General features: G+C 31.2%; 1 protein-coding gene across 2 annotated transcripts in view; it reads right to left on the bottom strand.

The window, feature by feature from the left end:
* Rsph3 (Radial spoke head protein 3) overlaps positions 1-26675 on the bottom strand; it is a 121156-nt gene that overhangs the window by 34677 nt on the left and 59804 nt on the right. For both annotated transcript variants that reach the window (XM_075377278.1, XM_075377277.1), the window contains 2 exons: positions 10696-10786; positions 1419-1589 (listed from right to left, as the gene is read on the bottom strand). In XM_075377278.1, coding sequence (XP_075233393.1) covers positions 1419-1589; positions 10696-10786 — 262 coding nt within the window. The remainder of the gene's footprint in view (positions 1-1418; positions 1590-10695; positions 10787-26675) is intronic.

The following is a 26675-nucleotide window of genomic DNA, read 5'->3' as shown; positions in this document are numbered from 1 at the left end:
ATATGTGATGTGATATATCTCAATCATCTAAGTAATGAATGTTCAGTTATGTGGTATGTAATATAATTATGTCAGTTATGTATGTCAATATAATTTAATTTCACCATATTTAAAATAGATGGGCTCACTTTTAAAATATCAGCTATAACTGACAAAGTATTCTCAATGTATAGTATAATTGGCCCTTCAGTAAATCACAGTTTTCTCGCATGTTCTCATATATTTGTATATCCCATTATAAAATGATACAATAAAACTTTTGCTGGTTAATGGTTACACACCTCTATACTTATAGGCAACATGATATATAATACGTAACACCAATACACAAAAAAAAGGTTATTTAAAAATTAAGAAAACAAGATTTTGCTCAAAAACTGTTTACAAACTTTTTAGTTAGAATCTAAAAAGTTATTTAGAATGTTAAAAAATAATCTTCAGTAAACACTAAGGAAAACATCTGTATAAAATAAGTAAATAAAAGAATCAATGGAAAAAAATAATTGACAAATGTTTTTTTTGAAACACTAACATGGATATTTTTAGGGGTATCAAGAGTAAAAAGTAAAAACAAATGTTATTGTTTTAGACAATATCAACAGAAAACATAATTTAGCTTAAATTGCTTAAAACAAGTACACTTTCATTCAAATGGCCATTATAATTCAATGCACTACCTCTTTATATATAGGATGGGTAGATAAAACTTATCTTAAGAAAGATGAAGACAACACAAACCATAAACTAATAAAAAAATCTCTTTGCTCATGAAGAAAATCATTAAATTTTCCTATAATTGAAAATATTTTAAAATGTATAATTTAAAATAAATTTAAAAAGACTATTAGATATTCAGTGACATTTCTACATCACTAAATGATCAAGTAAGTTTATCAGCTATCTAATTCCTGTTTTGTTACATTTTTTATTCTTAGAAACAGCACTGACAGCAATTAGAGAAGTATCAACAAAATATTTTGCTGCACTTTCCTTTATAGTTTCTTTTCAATTCAATTTTTGAAAAAAAACTGCTATTAAACTGACCACAGTATACTTTATTTTAAGATCAAAGTTACAAAAATGTAACAATGAAAAAATATGTCAGGGCTTAACAATGAAAATTCTGTTGTACATTTATTTTAAGCATACCTCTCTCTCTATATGTTTATTTTTTAAACATATTGTGGGTTATACTAAAATTTCAATATCAACTTTTGATACCACAAAATCAAGTGCCTTAATATCTGAATAGTTGTCATAATTATGAATCATCTAGTATTATGAATTGTTTTAATAATGGACACAAATTTTTATTTTCACTATTTATTCTAATATTTATGAAAAATATGTTACGATTATTTTTTCTTAAATAAAAATAAAATATTGTTAATACAAAGGAATTAATTTTCTTTACTTACTTCTTCCAGGAACACTTCAGTTTGAACATCTTCATGCTTTCTACCTTCTACAGGTGGTGGAGTTCCTAATCTCAATTTTAAATTCCTTGTTGCTTGTCCTTGTGCTTTTTTTCTAGCCATCACTCGTCTTCTGGCTTCAGCCAATCTAGCTGCATTCGATTGTGCTGTTATCTAAGGAACAAAATGATGTAATAAAACATTTAATTTTTTTTTGAAAATAACTGAACATTTCAGAAACAAAAAGCTTAAATTCAAAGGAAAAATGTCTATCATAGTAAAATATCAAAGGATTACTATTATTTTCATAAAATTAAAAAAAAAATCTTGAAAATTACTTAAGTCTTGTTATTCTGAAATAATATGACTTTCAAAATGTTTAAATAGTACATTTTTATTTTTTGTTACACAGGCTTTTAAATACTAGAAAATAATGAATACGGTAAACTTATCTACACTACTATACATTGAAAGAACGTTTTTTATTTGTGTATTCAGATTAATCTTGGGTACACATTTTTGTATACTTGATGTATCATCATCATTTGGTGTTCTGCACATTACTTAGTGGCCGGCACATTACTTATAAAAGCATGGTCTCCACTTGTTTCTGTTTCTTGCTGATATTTGGTGTTCTTATATCCTTTACTATCTACTTTGTTTATAAACTTCAATTTCTTCCTTTAACCATTTATTCATCAGTTTTTAAATAATTTCTTCTCAGAATGTATCATTTCTTTTCCTTTTCTGAACACACTCTTTTTTTTTAATAATTATCATCTTATCTTTAAAGTTCCTTAGAGAACTACTTCATGATAATATGAGAAATTATATTAAGTATTATATAAATTATTATTATGGCAACAAGTTCTTTTTCATAGGCTCACAAATCTCCAGTACTTCATTGTTTGGGTCTAGAAATTAATTATTTCCAGGTTTGGTAAGCAATTCAAAATGAGTTCTAGATTTGGGGAAAAAGTAAAAAAAAAATTAATGATTTGTGCAATCTAATACCTGGAGTTCAACATCGAGGCCTTTAGGAAAATGGAAAAAAAGAAGAAAGAAAGGATGATGATCAAAGGGTAAACCTAGGCGATAGATTTTAAGAAGTTAGTTCTTACATGATTCCATCTAATTTTGCGATTAATGTTTCAATTTATTTTGGCTTTTTTTTTTTACAACATTTCATTAGAAATAGTTTGAGAGTTTTCTAACATGTTTAGAACTGTTTTTTAATGTGTTCGTTTAAATTATTTTTAAGTGGCAAGGATCCTTTACAGCCTTGTTATATTGTTTCTTTGGGGTTTTAATATTCTTCGATAGGTCTATTTCTGGATGATCTCTCATGGCAAGACTAATCTTAGACTACGTCGCTAGTGTTTTTATCAGAGGGAGAAAGGAAATTTTTATTAAATTTTTTCTTTAATGTGGAAGGGGCTGATGACTGCAGTAGTCGATGCCCTAATACTTAAAAAAAAAAAATATAAATATTATTTCATTTAAGAGAGCTTTAAGATCGTGTTCGAAAGTTGTCAGTTTCCTTTTTACTTCCTTGTACGAAGTAAATGAAGTACTCTGATCCCGAAAAATTTAGGTTTCCAGATTTCAATGGAAATATCCATTTTGACCAGTTTCGGCGTGACGTATATCTCGCATAACTCAAAACGATTAGCCGTAGGATATTGAAATTTTGGATTTACGGTTGTTGTAACATCTAGTTGTCACTTCTCCTTTTGATTGCAATTGACTGGACCGAAAGTGTCTAAAAAGCTCAATATAAAAAAAAAAAAAAAACTTTTTCTTAACTGCTGTAAAAAGCCCTCATTTACAGCTTTTCAACGATATATCATACTTATTTTAATTGGTTCTAGAGTTACAGCCAAATAAAATTTTAATTAATGAAATATTTGGATCATACAAAGGAAAGGGGCAATTCGATTCGAATCCGACTACATTTACTTTTTTTCAGTCATTTGAACCAGTCTTCAGACACTTGACTGGTTTGATGCAGCTCTCCAAGATTCCCTATCTAGTGCTAGTCGTTTCATTTCAGTATACCCTCTACATCCTACATCCCTAACAATTTGTTTTACATATTCCAAACGTGGCCTGCCTACACAATTTTTTCCTTCTACCTGTCCTTCCAATATTAAAGCGACTATTCCAGGATGCCTTAGTATGTGGCCTATAAGTCTGTCTCTTCTTTTAACTATATTTTTCCAAATGCTTCTTTCTTCATCTATTTGCCGCAATACCTCTTCACTTGTCACTTTATCCACCCATCTGATTTTTAACATTCTCCTGTAGCACCACATTTCAAAAGCTTCTAATCTTTTCTTCTCAGATACTCCGATCGTCCAAGTTTCACTTCCATATATAGCGACACTCCAAACATATACTTTCAAAAATCTTTTCCTGACATTTAAATTAATTATTGATGTAAACAAATTATATTTCTTACTGAAGGCTCGTTTCGCTTGTGCTATTTGGCATTTTATATCGCTCCTGCTTCGTCCATCTTTAGTAATTCTACTTCCCAAATAACAAAATTCTTCTACCTCCATAATCTTTTCTCCTCCTATTTTCACATTCAGTGGTCTATCTTTGTTATTTCTACTACATTTCATTACTTTTGTTTTGTTCTTGTTTATTTTCATGCGATAGTTCTTGCGTAGGACTTCATCTATGCCGTTCATTGTTTCTTCTAAATCCTTTTTACTCTCAGCTAGAATTACTATATCATCAGCAAATCGTAGCATCTTTATCTTTTCACCTTGTACTGTTACTCCGAATCTAAATTGTTCTTTAACATCATTAACTGCTAGTTCCATTTAAAGATTAAAAAGTAAGGGAGATAGGGAACATCCTTGTCGGACTCACTTTCTTATTACGGCTTCTTTCTTATGTTCTTCAATTATTACTGTTGCTGTTTGGTTCCTGTACATGTTAGCAATTGTTCTTCTATCTCTGTATTTGAACCCTAATTTTTTTAAAATGCTCAACATTTTATTCCAGTCTACATTATCGAATGCCTTTTCTACGTCTATAAACGCCAAGTATGTTGGTTTGTTTTTCTTTAATCTTCCTTCTACTATTAATCTGAGGCCTAAAATTGCTTCCCTTGTCCCTATACTTTTCCTGAAACCAAATTGGTCTTCTCCTAACACTTCTTCCACTCTCCTCTCAATTCTTCTGTATAGAATTCTAGTTAAGATTTTTGATGCATGACTAGTTAAACTAATTGTTCTGTATTCTTCACATTTATCTACCCCTGCTTTCTTTGGTATCATGACTATAACACTTTTTTTGAAGTCTGACGGAAATAACCCTTTTTCATAAATATTACACACCAGTTTGTATAATCTATCAAAATTATGATAAAATATAAGAAGATTTTAATGAAATAAAATTTCATATAATTTATTTTAATGTGTATATATAATTTAATAGGCGTACAAGGAAGTCAATGTGATGTCCACATCTGATTTTTTCGATATGGTCTCATTTTTGGTCATTTATCCAGTTTCTTCACGTCCTTATTTTTTCTGTCAAAGAGCTTTTATATTGTGAACTATTCTTCAGAAGTTATCTCTGTCGCAACTTTCACGTTCTTGTAATCCTATCCTTTGGAGGACCTCTTCCAGTTGTTTCACGTAATTTGATTTTTTTTCTCATATTCCACAGACAAAAGTCTGTTTGGATCCATTCTGATCATATATTCAAGGAATTTAACCTTCTTTTCCTTATCACTGTTTCTAAGTTTTCTTAATTTCAGTAGAACTTGGATTCCTTGTTAGATTTTAGTCTGTAACTTTCTTCTAATTATATCATATGTTTTCCTAAGTCTTTTGTTCTTGAGCAATTTTTCGTGATTGGTTAGGTGTAATGTTTCAGTGCTACATAAGATTACTGGATTTTATTTACTTAAAATTTGGTTTTAATTTTTTTATTTAAAATTATTTAACTACAAAGTTAAACACAAGCTCTATCATAACAAATTATTATAAAATTAAGTAAGAAAGACTAGATATTACGATAATATAATATAATTATTAAATTCAAAAATCATATTTCTTTAATATAAACAAATATAAAATATTGAAAAAAAATGAAATAAATGATACATGTAAATAATTATTTAATCTTAAGAAATAAAGACGGTAGAAAAATTCAAACTTTTATTTTTCATTATAATTTTTGTCACCAGCATCAGTGTTTAAGTTTCGTAAAAATTATTCTCATTGTTTGTTACTTGTTAATAAATTCTTCGTTTTCTTTGGGGTGTAACTTCGGTAAAATTTCATATTGTTTTTTTGGTGTTCCAGATTACATAACTGTCAAATCTTTTAATTTTTCCTTTTTTAATTATTTGGTGCCTGTGTTAGAAATTTGAATCGATTCGGTAACTAGAAAGAGAGAATTCGCTAAGAAAGAGAGAGAGAGAGTGAGAGAGTGAGAGAGAGAGAGAGAGAGAGTGAGAGTGAGAGTGAGAGTGAGAGTGTGAGTGAGAGTGAGAGTGAGAGTGAGAGTGAGAGTGAGAGTGAGAGTGAGAGTGAGAGTGAGAGAGAGAGAGAGAGAGAGAGAGAGAGAGTGAGAGTGAGAGTGAGTGAGAGAGAGAGAGAGAGTGAGAGAGAGAGAGAGAGAGAGAGAGAGAGAGAGAGTGAGAGAGAGAGAGAGTGAGAGAGAGAGAGAGAGAGAGTGAGAGAATGAGAGTGTGAGAGAGTGAGAGAGAGAGAGAGAGAGAGAGAGAGAGAAAAGACCGAGACCCTGTGCTAGGTGGGGCCCGGGAACGACATAGTCGCGCCCGATTCCTCCCGCCTGGCGGTTTGAGGCAGGCGAATCGAAGAATCAAATGATCCAGACCGGCGAGCCGACCTGCTGTGTCGGACATATTGCCGGTAGGCGGGAAGTCTCTGTTGAGTTAAATTTGATTGAAAATAAATCCAAAAGAGCAGAGGGGAAAAAAGAAAAAAGAAATTTGAATCGAGCGTTCTTAAAAAACATCTTTGAATATTAAAATATAATAATTATTATAATTATATTTAAAATAAATTTTGGTTAAATATTTTATATTACTGAAAGTTTACGATCGTTAGCCAACGAACTTTATTTTCATTTGAGTCAAAATTTTTAGTTTTTATTCTTTTCCTTTTGTACGGATATATGCAAAAAAAACCTTTTGTTTCTTCTCCGCAAATTCATAATTACGGTTTTTGAGAAACCATTTGTACTACAGAATCCAAAGAATCTTGTATATTATTTACCTTTCTCGCGCATTTGTTAAAATTGAGTGCGATTTTAGATAAATAGCATTCCATTTTTAAACGAACTGGTTGAAAGAAACAACAATCGATTTTTGGAATATCCAATGTTTGCACAGCTTACAAGTACATAGTGCACATATTTAAGTTTCGATTTTTTTTCACCTCAACTGACGGAAAACAAACCAATCGGTGTTTGTTAGACAAGGAGACGTATTTCCATAACAGATACTTTAAAAGCTCTGAATAAAAAACGAAAATATTTTAAAATTATTAACTTTAATTCTTGATTGAAATACTGTTTTTTGTTTAGAGTATCGAGATCATGCAGAAAAAGAAAAAAAAAACATAAAAAATGTGTTAGCGTTCTTCCTTTTTCTTTTTTAAAACAAGCAAAACTGAGTTACGTTTCACTGATTCTTGGTCCATGAATTTCTATAATTAAATCAAAGGAAATGAAAAAAAATTCTTATAATTTATAATTATTACTTTTATTTGATAACGAGTATTATAAAAAGGCTGACAACATAGTTGTAGGATTTTCCCGTCATGCGGGTTACACACGCATACACACAATTTAGCATGTCAATGTTATATTAGCGCTCTTTGTCCTGACGGGGAGTGCTATTGACGCAGTATACTCATTTAGTCACTAGTTTAGAGCATTTTTTGGGGTGGGGGTGCGATTCTGCAAAAGTTTTTTTTTTACAAATATTATTTTTTAATTGTTAAACAGATGTGCATAAGAAAAATAAGACCTTAATTAGGCAAAATTTTTAGATACTGAGGGTCACCTTGCTCTACACCCTCACCTCATCCTGTTGATCTAAGTTGAAAATTTAATGGCATCAATGCCTCATATACAGAAGTAATCTGATCAAGTTTGGTCAAAATCGGTCCCGTAGTTCTGGAGAAATAAGGTGATCTAGAGTGCGATACCGAACACACACACACACACGTACGCGCGCGCGCACATACACACACACAACCGAACAACCTGAAAATTTCTATTCCGTTTTATGGGTTTTTATAGGTGTCAAAATGTCAAGACCCGGTGAAAACCGCATACGCCGAAATTGGACTGATTGCAATTACTTTCCCTTCTACAGCTATATAGTTCTGCTACCGTTAGTTAATACATCAGTACAGTTATTGTGTTAGTGGAATTCATATTTATCTTCTTTGATTGCTTTTTTTTTGCGATTATTACGTTTTTATATACGCCATCTACAGGTCTATTCAAGTACCACATAATATGGCGCAGGTTCACATAAGTGTCGGTTGTCGGTTCCATGTATTTTTTTAATAATTATTTCATAATTTTCTGCGTCTGATTAATCACGATAAGTTATTCGGCGGACTTATGTGCTTGTTGGTGATATAATGCAGCTGCCTATAGTCAAAGGCCATTGGTGTTTTGTTCAACCTCCTTCGAACGAAGGAGGACGAGTTATTGACTTATTAAATAATTTGCGTTGTGACGTAGTTACAACTGACCAGTGGGAAATGTTTTGCGAAAGAAGGAGGGTTGGTTCCTTTAATCTACTCGTCGGACGGCGAAAAACTTTTTTGTCAATTTTCAGATCGATTTTTTCTATATCACGGTACCACTATGAAATACAGCTGTATCGATTGCAACAAGATTTATTTAAATCGGATTAATAGGAAAAAGGTTATGCGCGAACAAACATAAAAAAATAACCGGGTCGAATACACGATCTTTTTTGAAGTTTGTTAAAAAGTGTATTTTTATTACATAAGATTTTGTTATTCAAAACCAAAAAGGAGTAACTAAATTTTATACACAGGCATACAAACAAATTAGTCTTTATGTTTTAAAGTTTCTCATCAATTTATATTTTACCAAACTCTAAAAAAGTATTTTCGCAAATTGCTAAAGCTAATTACGTTAGTACACCGGATAAAGCATAAAAAATTACGTCGATTCACATTAAAATAAAAAATAGTATATCTGAAGATACGTTCTTCTGGTTCTCACCCGACGTTAAACGTAAATATACTGTACGTTAAATCAATCAATTTGGGGGCAGCTATTTCAGGTAATATTTGAATCGGGTAACATAGAGCAGGTTAAAAGATTTTATGATAATCTACTGACTTTTAAAAAAATTACTCTTATTAATTATGGTTTTAATTACGTATTTGTTCATTTACAATCTATTTAATATTACTTTTTAATACTCTGTCACAATTACAAAGATGGAACAAAAGTTATAAGCCTAACTTTTTATCTAGCCTAACATTAAAGATACATTTTTGGAACCAGTTTTAACGTTACCACAGGTTAGGAGTGTAGTTCCATAGATATAATATTCTCTCGGCTACTGCTTGACTCTATTACCTCCAGTAAGGTCTAGCTGAACTAGTCGTTCAGTTGGATACTTTATCCTCATTCCACTCAATTCTGGGGATAGGTGAGTTGTTCCTTTAAGAACTCTGTACCAATTCTTTGGCGGCTTATTTCTGAAGGAAGGTAAGTTTTTGTATTACTTCCATAAAGGTAAAATATGTCCTTATTTTCTGAGGGATTACGAGGAGGAAATGATGGTCCGCTTTTTCTGAATGGGGTTTTTTTTTGTACCGTACTGCGGTTTCTCCGAGGGTAGATGACCGTTCCTCTATTTTCCTTATTTTTGAGGATCAAAAACTTGTTAATTTTTTTCTTTCTCATGTTAGGTTCTGTAGGAATAGATTACGGAACGGAACGCAACAATGACGGGAGTTTCGATATTTTTCCCTACAGATCGCAGAGCCTGGACAATGTTCCTTGCTGCTGTATTATTCTATTATCGGGCGGGTTTCATGGATTATTTAGTGGCGGTTATAAATTTTATGTTTTATTTATGGACGGATTTGGTAATTTGCGTTCCTAACCGTATGGACCAGCGTGAAATTTAATTACTAGGTCTGAGCGTGGGAGACTTAGCTTTTGAGCCTAGTACTCCCGGCGTGATTCCCCTTCAGTCCATCCGCTGAAGTCCTTTCAGTACGAGCACCTTATGGGCTAGTAGGAATACGCCTACCGGGGCCCTAGTTATTTGGAGGGAGCAATGCGTCCCTTTTTCCGGAGGGAGTCGCATATGCTAACTGAATTAAATTGCGGCCTCTTCGTGGGACGGTGTGGGGTGTTGTCTAGGTTTTTATCGTTTTAACAACATTTAATTGTGAAAACGGTCGTTTTCGCGGCCGGAATTTTCGCGCGGTTTCCATTTATAGGTTACGCGATATAGAGGCTCCTAAGCCTGGTTTGTCATTTTTTGACTTTCGTACCACCTCTTCACGGTGGTTCGTTTAATACGGCTTTCTTATACTTTGTGGAGTAGGGTCCTCTCGGCAGATGTCCCGGAGATGGCCGTGTTCGGACACGGCCGCTCTCCCAAACAGTCTGCGTGCTTGCGCCACCCCCACCTCGGATACGGTGTGTTATCCCGCATCGTAGCGAAGAGTGACGTTTCTGACGAACGACGGTGCTCCAAATATCGTCACCAATGCTATGTTTTGGACGGCTTCTAATTTATTTTGAAGCGTGGAGTTCAACAAAGCTCCCAATGCCTGGTAAGCATATGTTAGAATCGGTAGGACGTATAGCCGAAAAATGAGCAATTTGTTCGCCAGTGGATATGGGCTGGCACTGTTCAGTACTGGGTATAACGAGGCCCTGATGTCCAGGAATAGATTACAATTTTCTATATGTTCAACGCTGATAATATCAGGAACAATAAGCCTATTGACAACTTATGGGGAATTTTTCTTGTCCGTTGGTTACTAAATAAGTCCAATAACTGATATGTTTTATCGGGTAAAGCTTTAACTCCTAATCCTTTCTTATATATAAATAAAAATTTGAATCTAATATCTAGAAAACTTTGCGTTAATATTTAATTATTCAATAGAAGAAAAAAACACCTTAGATGATATAAGTAAGTCCAAGAATGTATTGTATGAATACTTTTGTTAAACATACACATATATACCAAAAATTAATCTTATTGACTTACGACTGGTGGAGGATGTTGGGTAACAGTGCTTCCTCTGACGACTCTTCTATCGTACATAATGTTTCCGTAACATAATTCCTTGTTTTCTACCCTAGAAAAAATAAACAAATAAAATATCAGTACATGGATGTAATATCCACAATTTAATTAACTTTTTTTAGAATAAAATTACGAATTAAACAAAAAAGGAGGTCTTAACAGTAAAAATTTCGTGTACTATATTTGCAATGAAATACTATGATGTTTATAAAAAAATCATACATAAAAATTATATTTAAATACAATTCAACACACCAAAATACACCCACTTACACGGGCGCGTATGTTTTTGGAAAATGGTAATAGTAAAGATTAACTGAGTAAGATTTATTTATTAATCATCTATATCAAGTTCTGTATGCTTTTGTGGGTTGACTGTAGTTTATACCTTTTGAATTTTACCATTTACTAGTACTACTTAAGACTTTTGCACAACAGTACCTAAATTTGAAGATAATATTTAAAAGAAATTGAAAATTCTTCGATAGCAGCTCAAAAAATTATTCACCGGATTGTAACCTTCTAATTTTAAATACGGATAAAACTGTTGTATTGTACTTCTCAGGTACATCTAATGTTGCTAATCGAGTGGATAAAATTCCCATTAATCATAACGATAGTATTTATTTTCCCCATAAAGTGAATTTTTCTGAATGCTTTATTAGATTACAAGTTCTCATGGGATGATGAAACTAATTTCGTCTGTAACTAAATCAAGCTGCTCTGTTCTGCTCTGAAACTCCTTAATAAAACGATATAAATTATATATAATAATAATACGCATATTTATAATTTTTAAATATTTATTAATATTACTTACATACTTGCATAAAGTATTAACGTCATTTTTTGGGGCTCCGTCAAAAACTCAGAACGAGTTTTTAAAATACGAAAATGGAATCTCAAATCGTTATCTGGCTCCCCTAAATACGAATTGTGTAAAACTGTATTTAGAAGATTAAATATATTAACTTTACTTTGTGTTTATATTTATGAATTTCCAATATTTCATAAAAAATAATGGTCACTCATTCTTAAAAACAATATTCAGCCTTACCAAACCAGAAAACACAACTTTTTTTAATGACTAAACACAATACCGGGTGATTCAAAAAGGAGTTCACAAACTGAAAATTTATTAAATAACTTACAGATTCGGTTAGGTCTCACTTCATAGAATAACACATCAATTTTTGACTCGCGTAGTACATTACTATCGAATTCGGCCACCAGTACTGTCACCAGTGTTGTTAAAAATGAAAACATTTACTGGTGTGGAACGTGCTCGCTGTGTGTTTTGGTTTCACGATTTGCAGTCAGCAACTGAAGTTCAAAGTAATTTTCGAGGAGAGTATGGTAGGGAGCCTCCTCCCATACAATTCACTCTTAGGCATACAATTTACTTTTCATAGAATAGGCATATAATTCAGGACGCGTGGGGTACGCGTCCCTGAAGCTGTTGTGAAACAAGTCAGATGAAATCAAGTTCGAAGAAATCAACTCGACGTGCGTCACGTGAAACTATCACAAACGACTGTTTCGCGCGAATTACGTAAACGATTGCACTTGAAGCCATACAACTAACCGTGGTTCAACACATTACAGATGACGACAAAGTTATCGGCTGCAGTTTTGTGTAGAAATGCTGGATAGAATTGCAGACAACGATACATTTTTAGACAATGTAATTTTTAGTGATTAATTAAAGTTTCACACACTAGTGGCGAGGTGAACACCATAATTACCGAATATGTGGTAGCGAAAACCCTCACGAAACTTTGCAGCACATCAATGTTTTTTTGTGTCTTAAGCAAAGAGTGTACGATCCGTTCTTCTTCCAGGAGGCAACCGGAAATGGAAGGTGGTTTATACGCTTCAAAATTGTTTAATTCCTCATTTAGAGGATGATGATCAAGATGGATGCTATTGTTATCAACAAGACCAACTCACTACCGCCTAGAAGTTTGAGATTTTCTTGATACACAATTCCCAGGTAGGTGGGTCGGTCGTGAAGATCCAATTGCATTGCCACCTCGCTTCCCAGATTTAACTGGTGGGAAGCCACCAGTTCATTAAAAAAAAAAAATTAAAACATTTTATTTTACGGAAATAAAAAAAGAAATATGATTTGTCCCGTTCAACATGTACATAAATGTGTTCTCGAAATAATCTTTAATATCAGCTTCTGAATTGCTAATTATTTTGAATCTATTATGTTTAAACAGATCTTCTTTTCTTTCATATTATAGTTTGTTTTTATATTTATAAATTATCTTACATTGACGTGATCTATATTATTTATTAATATGTTCTGATCAGAATAAATATTTATTTATTTGCATTAAATTTGATTATAGACATGCACAAATGCCTTAATTTTATTTTTTAAGTTGTAAAAAAAAGATAACGTATTCATTCCGCATATAACTCGGGTCAAATCTATGATCTTTTGTAAAGAACAATTAGTTGGGTACAATTGATTAAATCGGATAAACCGCTGCAAAGCTAAAAGTCAAAATATAGGTGACGTAATTACTCACGTGAATGGTTATTATTCGCAAATGATCGATCTGATATTGAAAATTAAACTGGATCGTGTAACAAATAAGATTAGAAGTTTAGGAAATTAAAAACTATATTTGAATGAAGTATTAATCAAATTAACTGAAGTTATATCGTTCACTGACAAATATTCAATGATGACGAAATCATGTTACTGGTTTCGTATTCTAAGGAAAAAAATATTGCTGTTATTTTAATGACTGAGGGGAAAAAGGGAAATTGAATTACCTCAGTCAATCAGAGAGCGGGGTTTTTCGTCATGTGATTAATGCAGAACGCAAAGGCCTTTAACACTGCGGACTTCCTTAAATTATTCAGTCTTTATATACTTTTAAGAAACTCGTCATATTTTTATACTGTAACCCTCTATTTATTTTTTAAGCCGATCTCCATGGTAGAGTGGTAACATCTTTGTTTTGCATTCGGAGGTTGTAGGTTCAAGTCCCGGTCAGGTAGACATTTTTTTACATGCAACAAAAAATTCATTTTGTTATTATCTTCACGGCAGATATAATAGTGCCAGATAGAATAAGCTGTCTGAAAAAGAATTAATTGTAGACATTCTTCTCATCTATTCATTGTTCTGCGGGAACACAAATTGTAGATATGTAACTGTATTAAAATAAATTTTATTTTTCATTATCACCGACCAATCGAACTCTATTTATTTGTTGTGAACAAAGCATTTATTTTGGTTCGTTCAGTTATTACATATAAACAATATGGTAACATTATATCAATGTATAATAACTTTGTAGAATTTAAAATTTATTAAAAATCTATTTGTTTTTCTATTATACGAACACTAACTGTTATTCTACTTAAATTTCCTTTAACATAGGATAAAACGATTTCTACGATTGCCGTTCTTGAAACAATATTTCTTCCTTTCTTGAGATAAATTTTTATATTATCCTACCGTATGTGAAGGCCTATTATTAGAACTTTAGCGTTCAGTCCGAGTGGTAAAATTAAGTTCAATTTGGGCTGGTTTAAAATATATTACAAAGTTATCTGATTGGTGAGAATAAAATTGCTGTGTGGTGGTAGAGGAGAGGAGGTATAAGCGAGAGATATGAGAAGAAAAATGTTGTTGTGCTCGGCGTCGTTTATAAATTTTTGTAATAAATTTTCGGCGTTCGTTTATCTGTAAATAAAGTATTGAGACTGGTTCAGAAAAACTTTTTATTTATAATCCACTACAAGAGTCCAATACATGGACTCTGTCACCTTCGAAATAGTTCCCTTGAGAAGCCACGCAACTCTTCAAACGGTTTTCCAACTCTTCATAGCAGTGTTGGAACTCAGAAACCGGAATATCCTTCAGATGGTCGGTTACGTTTTTTTTTAATGTTTTCTACTGTTCCAAAACAGTGTCCTTTGAGATATTTTTTTAATGTCTGGAACAGGCAAATGACGAAGGGACTCAAGTCAGGTGAATAACGTGGTTGAGGAAATACAGGAATGTTTTTCTTTGCCAAAACTCATTAAATGAGAGTGCAGTGTGATAAGGTGCATTGTCATGTTGCAGCAGTTTCAGTTGTTTTTGATGGCTGGTCTCACGCGGGCAACTCTTTTCCGCAGTATTTCAAGAATTTATCGGTAAACATATTGATTTACAGTATGTCCTGTAGGGCAAAAACTCCTTACTGACAATGCCATTACTACCGAAGAAATAAATTAGTATGGTTTTGATTTTATATTTGCTCATTTTTGCTTTTCTGGGGCGTGGTGAGTTAGATGTGTGCCACTCCTTGCTCTGTCGTTTTGTTTCTAGATTGTACAAATATCCAAGACTCATCACTAGTAATAACATTTTTTAGAAAATCAGGATCAGTTTCAATTCACCCTAGAAGATCGCGGCACACTTCCACCCTGTTGTTTTTCTGTTTAACAGTGAGGTTTTTGGGACCAATTTTGCACAAATTTTTTCATGTTCAATTCGTTTGTCAAAATTTGATGGACTGTGGTACAGTTCAAATTCAATCATTCTGACAGTTAATCACCGGTCGTACCGTATCAAGTCTCCGATTCACTCAACTTGTCACTTTTTTATGTTAACGGTCTTCCAGAGCGTGGATCGTTTGCAACTGATTTCCGGTCATCTGAAAATGTTTTAAACCACCTAAAAACTTGGGCTCGTGACAGAGCGTCATCTCCATACTCCCTTTTCAATTTTGAAAAAGTTTCAGTAGCATGCTCACCGAGTTTAACACAAAACTTGATTGCACAACGTTGCCTATAATTAGTATCACAAGTGATACTAATTATACTATTATAATTAGTATTATAATTATAATACTATTATAATTATAATACTATTATAATTATAATACTATTATAATATCACTATAATAGTGATACTATTATAATTAGTATCACTTGTGATACTAATTATAGGCAACGTTGTGCAATCAAGTTTTGTGTTAAACTCGGTGAGAATGCTACTGAAACTTTTTCAATTTTGTAACGCACAACAAAAACTCATTTCAAGTAAAGTTTGTTTACCTCTCATGTGGCAACAATAGACTAAAAATATTAATATCTAATATAAATCAGCTGTTCATATAAATATATGTTTACTAGTAACTTTACAGTGTTGCTACTTTGCTGCAAAAATAAAAAAAACTACTATCATTACTTTATTTAGAGCCCTCGTATGTAGTCGTGTGGGTGTGATGGGATGAGAAAGTCTTTTGGGCATGCAGTGCTCACGGAGTGGCATCGCAACCCATTAGGGATACTTGGCTCCTGCTTGAGAACTGAGCACGGGTTGCTGATTACTGATTTCATGGCGTGGGGGAGGGTTATCCTTTTCATCGGCTTTGTTGATGGCATCTTCATGTAATCCCCCTCTAGCGACTGATAAGTCGATGTAGGTTTTATTGTTCTTTGGTGAGCTCTCCTCTCTTTAGACAATCACACATAAAAAAATTGGAAAAAATATCAAATTTTTAATTCAAAGTAATAAATTTCACATAATCATGCATATCACCATCAAAGCTTGTTGTCAAATCAACTCTGATATACCATCCTAAAATTATTTTTACCTTTTAGCTAGCGTGTGTAATTTAAGTGTGGCGTTAAACTTCTTAAGTTTATACTTTACAGCTGTGCTAGCACACAGGTTTGAGCGTCTTTCAAAGTTTTCATGCCTCCAATTTCCAATACCACAGAGTGTAGGGCAGCATTAAAATTAAAATTCATATATCCTAAGATATTACTGTATGTATTCATATACACTTGACTGGGGCAAGAGAGAAATCTTATTTTGCATTTGATTCTTGCCATAATCTAGAATGTAATTTTCTATACTTTTTTGAAACATTTTGATTTTTTTCAATTTGTATCTTAGTTTGTAATCTACGCAGGGAAAATTCATACTTCTTGCAAATATTGAATGTAATGGTTATATGAATTTTTGGCTCAGTTGTAGAGAAAATACTGAAACAGTTATCACAAACATGAATAATTCTGTCACTAAGAAGATATTCATTTAAACGAGGTGGCATAATTTCAAAGGGTATTTTTTTCTTTTACAGAGTGAATTAATATAAAGAGTGATAAATAATGATAAATCAAGTCTTAAGTACAATATACAAGAAGAAACAATTCAAGGTTGTAAAAGGGGCAGTTCAAGGTTGCCCCTCTCTTCAATAAGCAATAGATTAAGGTGAATTTGCATTTAATCAGTCAAAAAATTGATTAAAAAATATGAGTACATTAAGGGGCAATACATTATATAATTATATATTCTTAGGAAATAGCTTTAAAATTCAGAGAATGATCCTCCAGATCGAAATAAAACTAAGTCTGATAACTACCAGCTATGGACCATTTTGAATTTAAAAAAACTTTCAGGAATGGTTAATCACAGAGCTGAAATTTCATTCTAGGGTACCTTGAGGTTTACTTATAAAAAATAATGAACCTAATCTCTCAATCCACTTCAATATGGCAGTCATTAGACTTTTTAATTGTTAATATCTTTGCAACTGCTGGATTATTTTGTACAAAAGAATTAGTTTTCATTTCCTCCTAAAAAAATTCTCAACTATCTTAAATTTAATATTTAAAATATTACAATAAAATTATTGAAATCATGAAATATTAAATAATTTGTATTTAATACATGTTTTTCGGTTAATGAACAGAAATTGGTTATTTAAAACTATCAGAATTTAAACTATGAACAATTTTTCTATGGTATCCACCAATTTTTGTATACATGTGTCATTTGCAGGTGTTTTTTAAATGGCTCCATAAGAAAGTCAAAGAGGATTGAAATTGGGAGACCTTGCAGGCTATGCTACTGGGCTTCCTCAACCAATCCATGTGTGTTAGGGGCAAATCTTCCATTGGCATTTCAGGTAAAAAACAGACTAAGTGGTCACCCAGAATACCAGCCAATATGGTAACAGTAAACTGATGCTGGTGACAGTTCTGCCACTAACCACTAGAGGTGTATGTTAAGAATTCTTTCCATTGAGAAAGAAAATACTTAAAAAGTTTGGATTAGTACCCTGAGAATAATCTCAAGGTAAAATAGTTTGTATTTTGATAGGCATGTACTGCTCATACAAAAACTTCCAAACTGATCTGTTACTAATGCTCCAAGGCCAGCTCGAATAAAACCACTGTCCAAGGTAGAAGCCTTGAATAGTGGATGGCAGAAACCTTGTAATTAATTGTGGCAAGGTTGAAATTTGTTGTAAATCATTTGTAAACATTACTAGTCATATCATTTTACTTTTTAAAAATTCAGATTCAGTTTTCATTCTCGTCTAGTGGTGAACGCGTCTTCCCAAATCAGCTGATTTGGAAGTCGAGAGTTCCAGCGTTCAAGTCCTAGTAAAGCCAGTTATTTTTACACGGACTTGAATACTAGATCGTGGATACCGATGTTCTTTGGTGGTTGGGTTTCAATTAACCACACATCTCAGAAATGGTCGAACTGAGAATTTACAAGACTACACTTCATTTACACTCTTACATATCATGCTCATTCATCCTCTGAAATATTATCTGAACGGTAGTTACCGGAGGCTAAACAGGAAAAAGAAAAGGTTTTATTGTTCTGGTTAGCGCTAAGACTTTTTCCGGGATTTGCAGCTGAGTACCGAGATCGCATGATCGGTGAACTGTCAGTGGTTTTACGCTTAAATTGTAAATTGCCTCCCTCTACTACCTAAATGTAGATTTACTTGGGTACCAGCTGCAAAAGTCGTAATTCTTGTGGACGCTTGCTGTTGAACAACGTCAATAAAGGATACTGCTTACTTGCTTACAGTTTTTTTTTTTTTTTTTATTTTTACTACTGCTTGTTTACTTTTTCCCCAACCTTTTAATTTAATAAATATGAGACGAAGACTGCATTCTCTGAAGAAAAAAGCAATTTACAGTGGCATTTGTTTAAATACAAAAAAGTAATCTTTTTGTTGTATTTTGAATATTGGCTGTTTATTTATTAATTATTTTTCAAACTTTTTTTATTCGTCAGTTTGTTTTGTTTTTTTGGTATTTATTTTAATTTTTCTCTTCTGATGATGACTATTTAACAATCGAAATGCGGATTTAGTTTTTCATTTAATAGTAAGGGTTTAATAACAGTCTAATACAGCTCTTTCTCTGACTATATTTAAAGATTTATAATCTATTTATTAAAAGTATATTCAAATCCAAGGTAGAACATTAATCATACAGTGTATAATAATGGTTTTAAGTTGCAAAGCGTAGACTACATCCTAATTATATAATATTAGATGACATTAAAATTATGGATTAGTTCAAGCAAAAGAAAAAATATTTGAAGGACAGAGGATGAATAAGGTACGAGTATATGAGGTGAGTGTTCTGTTAATTGAGAAAAATACGAATAACAATAATAATAATTTTTATTTATTGATGTCAATCAGAGAGAGCACATAAGGTAGCCAGTAAGAACGTTTCTTATTGGTTGGAAAATGGCCGTTACTTTTCTTATCGCGGTACAACTTTATGTAGATAAAAAGAGAACGGTAGCCACAACTTTCCCGTTTCTTCCAAGTGGTCACGCGTCACGCAGCTCAACACGCTATGTTTACGGGGGTACGAGTGAACTCGTACACTAGCTAATACACGACCGGCCGCTGGCTTTTATTATTGATCGAATGTATTAAGTGACTTAACAGTAAAGTAGACTGAGTATATTGGTAACAAATCCTCTATTGTACTTTTGCTATTAACTGTTGGTCGAGTATTTGTTTAACATATTTTAACCTGTAGCCCAGCTCGGCGGCGTTAAACTTAAAACATGTAGCCGTGTCCTTGAAGTTTATTTAATCTATGCTATGACCAGTAAGGCGCTGACCCCGCCGCCAGAACCTATCAACTCTTATCTAAAAACGATCTCGTAAAACATAATTAATAAAAAGTCAACATTTTATGACGTATAGAGATTACTTATACAATACCAATCTATTATTTTGTTATAATTTTTAATAATTTCCACTATTATTCGCACGATTTTAATGCACGCTTAAAATTCTATAAATTAAAAACTAATTCTTATTTGTAGTTGACATGAAACCAAAATTATACTTTTTATCTAAAAACTGTATATATATATATATATATATATATATATATATATATATATATATATAATATGAATGTCCTTATAACCTATCAACCAATGAATTTTATGTAGAAGGTTCCGATGCGAATCCCGGTCAGGTTCGAGCATATTTTGCATGATAAAAAATTTTCAGATTTTATTATTTTTAACAGATCAGTATTAGGAAGAGTATCTGATTATAAAACCCGTGTAAAACCATAAACTTGGGTATAAAAAAAAAACAAACTTAAAAAAAAATTCTGTAAACTACAATCGATTCTAGTTAGTGCTATAAACGGACTGAAATAGCGTGTTATCATATAAGTGCTAAAACATAGTATAAGTTAGTCGATAACAGGCAATATACTCGTTTATTAAAAAAAAACGGAAGAAAAAATCTAGCGAGTTTGGGAAAACAGTATGTGATAGAAACAAATAGATTATCACGTTTTAGTGTATTATTAATAACAATAAAGAAATTCTTTATAAAATGTATTGGGTTATAAACCATTGCAATATGTTTCTTCTTAACCCACTGGGTTGGTCTAGGTTTTTTTTACTAAAAAACTTTTAACGTTATCATTGCCCGGGAAACAAAAATATAAAATATATAAATACAATCTAAATAACAAAAATAGAAACTAAAAACCAAAATTAAAACTTAAAACTAAAATTAAAAAAAAAAAAAAAAAAATTAGACTAGCATTAAAAAACAAAATTAAAACTTTAACTTAAATATTAAAATCAAAAAACAAAATTTTGTGTTCAAGTTTTATTACATAAAATTACTATTACAGCTAACATTAACTAAAAATTAATACTATCATAGAACAAAAATAAACTCTCTCTCTTTCTCTTATATATATATATATATATATATATAAAATAAAAATAAAAATATAAATATGAAAATAGTATAACTCTAAGAAACTCCGAGAGGAGTGTAGAGTGTAAAAAAGGCTCCTTCTCAGATTACTTTAACACTGTTAAAAGATATGTACAATATTTACACGTCTGAGAAATAAAAACAGTCGTTCCAAAACGTTCTTATCATTGCCCAGGATTTGACGAATGTTCCTAGGCAAATTAAATTTACGACGCAACCTCGCATACCGCACGCAATCTACAAGGATGTGGTGGTGTAGAGATGAACTCATCTTCGCAAATTAGTCGTTTTCGAAGTCGAGAGTTCCAACGTTCAAATCCTAGTAAAGGCAGTTACTTTTATGCGGATTTGAATACTAGATCGTGGATACCGGTGTTCTTTGGTGGTTGGGTTTCAATTAACCACACATTTCAGAAATGGTTGATCCGAGACTGTACAAGATTATACCCTTCACTTATACTCATATATGTCATCCTCATTCATACTTGCCTAAGTACTTTTCATCATAGTAAATCACATTTATACAACACGGTCTTGTTTTTAAACACATCTCACACCTCAATGTATTTTATATTTGCGTGTACAAAATATAGATACGTAAAGTCTGTAGCGTTTTTAAAAAGTGTAAATAATAGTACTTATTTGTCATTAAAGTTAGTAGTTGCTATATAATACCCCTAGGAAAAAGATAAATTCATGTTTTCAATATAATCTTATATTACATAAACTGTTTAAATAATTAAAAAAGAATCATATTTAAATCATTAAGAAAAATAAACATTTTATTATATATATATATATTTGAATTTATCTCTCAACCTTTCCATACAATAAGAAAAAAATTTGGCTTTATCAGGTTAAAGGGGGCTTACCATCAATTCTATTACGTTTTGACTTTACATATAGTAGTGGGTTGTCGTCGTTACTTCAGGAAATCAAGAGGTGGGAATAAACATAACCAAAAAAAATTACAATGAAATTGTAAACCGGTACGGTAAGAATCTCTCAGATATCATTTCTTCCGCTCAAAAAACAAAAATTTCTGTAATATGTTTTTAACAAAATGATACTGATATCAAAAAAGGGTAAGACACTACATTTCTATGATCAAAATTTGTTATTAATTTAGAATTTTGTTTAAAAAAAAATACATGTTAAATATATGTAATACCTAGACAATAGATATACATAATAATAGATAATAAACAATGTTAAAGCATTCCATTTAATAAGCAAAAAAAAGAAAAAATTGTTACAAAACTCTTACTGGCCCGATTTCATTTATATGTAATACATATCACAGTTTTTTACAGAAATAATACAATTATTATGATTATTCGTTGATTAGTTAATGAAATCGGGCAGGTAAGAGTTTTGTAACAAATTTTCCTTTTTTTGGCTTATTATATGGAACGCTTAAACATTGTTTATTATCTATTATTGTATATCTATTGTCTATTACATATATTTAACATGTATATATATATATATCTTTTTAAAATAAAATTCTAAATTAATAACAGATTTTGATAACAGAAATGTATTGTCTTTACTTTTTTGATATCAGTATCATTTTGTTAAAAATAGTTTTATTTATGTTACAGAAATGTTTGTTTTTTGAGCGGAGGAAATTATATTTGCGAGACTCTTACCGTACGGTTTACAATTTCATTGTAATTAGTTTTTTGGATGTCACGCGTTTTGTTAGATTATTATTTTTTTTTATGAATTACTGATTGTTATCTTATGGATTTATTATTAAAATTTATTGCCTTTCCTAGAACAAACAAATTGAATTTCACGGCCAATTTTTTTTTGTTGATAGTCATATCATTCTCTTCATATCATATTTTTTCTTTTTTAATAACTAGTATAATGACCTTTACGAATCGAAGATCGGTGATGTGATATTGCAGTTATTACTTTGTAAATGTAACTCTCGATTTTTATCGTTAAATTCGATTTTATCAATCGAATTTATTTCTGTTTTATTTATTCCTTTTTTAATAAAACTAGTATAATCTCTCGTAAACTAATACTTTTATTTATTATTTTTTTTTAAGGAAGTAGTGGGAATTAAATTGTTTCACGTTTAGTACTTTATTTTGTAGTATATTTTCTTTTAAATTTTTATTATCTCAAGTACATTATAAAGTTTTTGTACGTTACCTACTGCTATTTAGCGGCGCGAAAACGCCGCTAGATAATTTAATGTAAAGGTTCATTAAAAAAATGAATAAAATGACATATTCGAGTTCCGCGGTTCTTCAAATGGAAAAAAACGTTGTCTAATAAAATTCGAGGTATTTTTTTAAAGTGTTCTTTATTACAAATTTAATTGAACTGAAATATAATGTTTTCACGCTTATTTTATTTTTTCCCTATTTTCATTTCACCGTTAGGTCATGTTTAGAACTGTAAACGTAGTTCGTCGACTTCGTCGCCTCTTATCGACGAAGTTGTAACAAACTCCGTGATGGGTACCCTAGAATCAAACATCACATGTTCCAAAAAATCGAAAATTTAGGTGGCACTGCTTTCCTTTAGTATTTGTATCATAGAATTCGATTATAATTTATAATTCGGTTAGAATCAGAACTCGCTATTTCGTATGGAAAATAGAGCCTAAAGCTTGTGAGAAAACTAACACGTTTCTTTTCTCACCAGCTGTACTGACAACCAATCAGAAACCGTCATTTCCGCAAATGAGCTATCGAGGTTATGTTTGGTTTTGTACGAGTTCTTTATCTGGGTAGTTCTTATAATTAAAAGTATTATTTTAACAATATTTATACAATACCTAAAGTTATTTAAATAAACAATGGGCTGTGCATTTCTGTACATTGTCAAAACTAGTTCCAAACTTCATAAATGAGATCTATGAGATCTACTGAGAAAATTGTTTTCTCCTAACACTTCTTCCACTCTCCTCTCAATTCTTTACGATAACCTTGTTAAATGTGTAATAAACAAATAAAACCTTTTAAATAAAACTTGTACAGAATTTAATTATGAACAAAATGACGTAAGATAGGTTGAATAAAACAAAGAAAACTTAGAAAAATTCGAATTTTAACAACAATAAAAATGGAAATGTTACAAAAATGAAGATCAATTAGCAATTATGAGATTAAGAATAATTTTAAGGGATTATTCTTAATAGATTATTTATTTATGTAAAAATAATATGTAAGGAAAAACACTCTGCGTTATTAACCCGGTTCGGTAAATGGTGCTGCTGTTTTTACTTTTCTGGCATAACATCTCTACAACTATTCTGCAAAAAAGAAAGTATGGTAATTAATCAAAAACTGGGATATGGGGTTTTGCAATTCTCAACGTTTCATGACCCAGGGACCCAAAAAACAAAAAAAAACAAAAATTGGGAGGAATAATGTTCCTACATAGTACATACGTACGCATGTACGAGTAATAATAATTGTATGTAAGTGTGTTGTCGTACTTAAAACTTAATAACATTTGAATTGATAAACTGATTTTGATTTTGTACAGAGAAACTTGTGTATATGGGTCAATCTGTTGGTAAAATTTTGTAGTCAATGTCTTCAGATGTTGAGGGTATATTTTGGGAGTCAATTTTCTCAAAATTTTACTAACATAACCCCACTTTATATTAAGCTCAGTAAATTCGTGCGTGCTTATCTTACCCTTTTTAAAAATATGTTTGCTCCAAAATTCATTCCTTCCCCAAAAATCGAAAAAAGCTATCTTTTTATTTATTGCATATTTTTAACCGAATTAAAAAAAAAATACTCCTAGGCAGGAATAATTGTAATGCAAACGACCCAAAATAAAATTCTAGGGGAAAATATGTGATGGGGGAGCCGATCAAATTTTTAAAATGTAGATATTTTTAATTTTTCAAAAATTTAAATAATAACATTTTTGTAAAAAACATTGCAACATAATTCATAATTCATACCCACCAAAAAAAAAACTTAGGTAACTTTTTATTCGATGTCTATTTTTTAATGGATTTTATTTTGAAATAGTAGACAGAGATATCTATAAAGTTTCTTGGAAGGTGATTTTTGTGGTGGGGGGGGACAGAACAGGTTAAATATACCGATTTTTTGAATTTTAAAATTTTTATTTAAAGATATAATGATAATTTTACATTAAATCTTCATCATAAATTACCCCCAACCAAAAAAAGAAATACTAGATAACTTTTATTATGCATAAAATTATTTTTCCACTACAGAAGAATACATAATCAAGCTAGGAAAGTATTACAACTCTGCTGTCAGTTTAAAAAAAAAAAAAATACTCTTTTTAATAATGATAGGAACTGAGAACAAAGTTTTTGATATCTTAGAATAAATTAGAGTGAGGGTGAGGATTTGATTAGGATAAATATGTGTGCCAGGGACAGAATAAGTTAGCTAAAAGCGCAGTTCAATTATTTCTACTAAACCACTATAGACCACCCTAGCTTTCTATAACTATTTAGCTGTTCTATAACCCTTTCTTTTCTGAAAAGAAAATTTCACATAAATTTTCTGTTAAATACGTTTTAATTACAATTCTCTTATTTATGTATTATTGAACTAATTAAAATGTTTGTTAAGTTACAAGAATACATAACTTTCATTTCATAAATATGTAAACCTTAAAGTGCGAGATTTATAAAACATTGATTTTGTACATTGTTCCCGTTGGAGGATTTGGTCCTGTTCAGAATTTAAAGTTCACAAACGAAGATTATCTTAACTTATTTAAAAAAAGAAGAAAAAAATTGGATTAAGAAAAAATAAATGTGACTAGAATCTATATAATAGAACTTCAACCAAGTAAAAATTACATATACATGGAAGTGAAACTGTGGGAGGTCTCTCTCATTCTCAAACAAATCATTTGCGTTTTATTTTAACCATTAATGCATTTTATCCATGGTTACTATATGAAATAATGGTACTTTTTCGGAATCCGACACCCACTTTTTTCAATTTTTTTCTTCCAAATCAATGGGTATTAGGAGGTATTTGCAGAGAAATTATAAATATAATCTAACCAAATGCTCCCTTGAGTGAAATATGACCTTGTTTTTATACATTCCTTTCTATCCATTGAATAAAACATATTATGTTAAATGAGCATCGAAATAAAATTGAAATCTTCGCTCAAATAACTGTTTACAAATATTTTTTAATTTAAAATTTAAACCTAGATGAGCATTTTGATTGTCAAACAATTATCCATAGACACTACGGAAAAATTATATTTAAACAATAATAAACAAAATAATAATAATTTTTTTTTCTTCAGTCATTTGACTGGTTTGATGCAGCTCTCTAAGATTCCCTGTTTAGTACCAGTCGTTTCATTTCGGTATATCCGCTACATCCTACATCCCTAACAATTTATTTTACATGTTTCAAACGTGGCTTGCCTGCGCAATTTTTCCCATCTACATGTCCCTCCAATATTAAAGCGACTATTCCAGGATGCCTTAATATGTGGCCTATAAGTCTGTCTCTTCTTTTAACTATATTTTTACAATTGTTCTTTCTTCATCAATAACATCTCTTTATTTGTCACTTTATTATTAATAATAAAAATATTAATTGAAAAAGTAAACAGTACTTAACAAAATATAAAACAATTATCGCTTAAGGAAATAGCAATACAAAATTTAAATTTAACTTAAAAGCATTTAAACCATTGAAACTTCCAACTTTTATTACCCTTTCATCCTCTTTTTTTCCTATTTAGCCTTCGGTAATTATCGTTCAGATAATACTTCAGAGGATGAATGAAGATGATATGTATGAGTAAATCAAGTGTCGTCTTGTACAATCTCAGTTAGACCATTCCTGAGATGTGTGGTTAATTGAAACCCAACCACAAAGAACACCGGTATCCACGATCTGTTAT

Source organism: Lycorma delicatula, chromosome 10, assembly GCF_047948215.1.
Source record: "Lycorma delicatula isolate Av1 chromosome 10, ASM4794821v1, whole genome shotgun sequence".
NCBI classification, from domain to species: Eukaryota; Metazoa; Arthropoda; class Insecta; order Hemiptera; family Fulgoridae; genus Lycorma; species Lycorma delicatula.
This window is presented reverse-complemented; position numbering and strand designations above follow the sequence as displayed.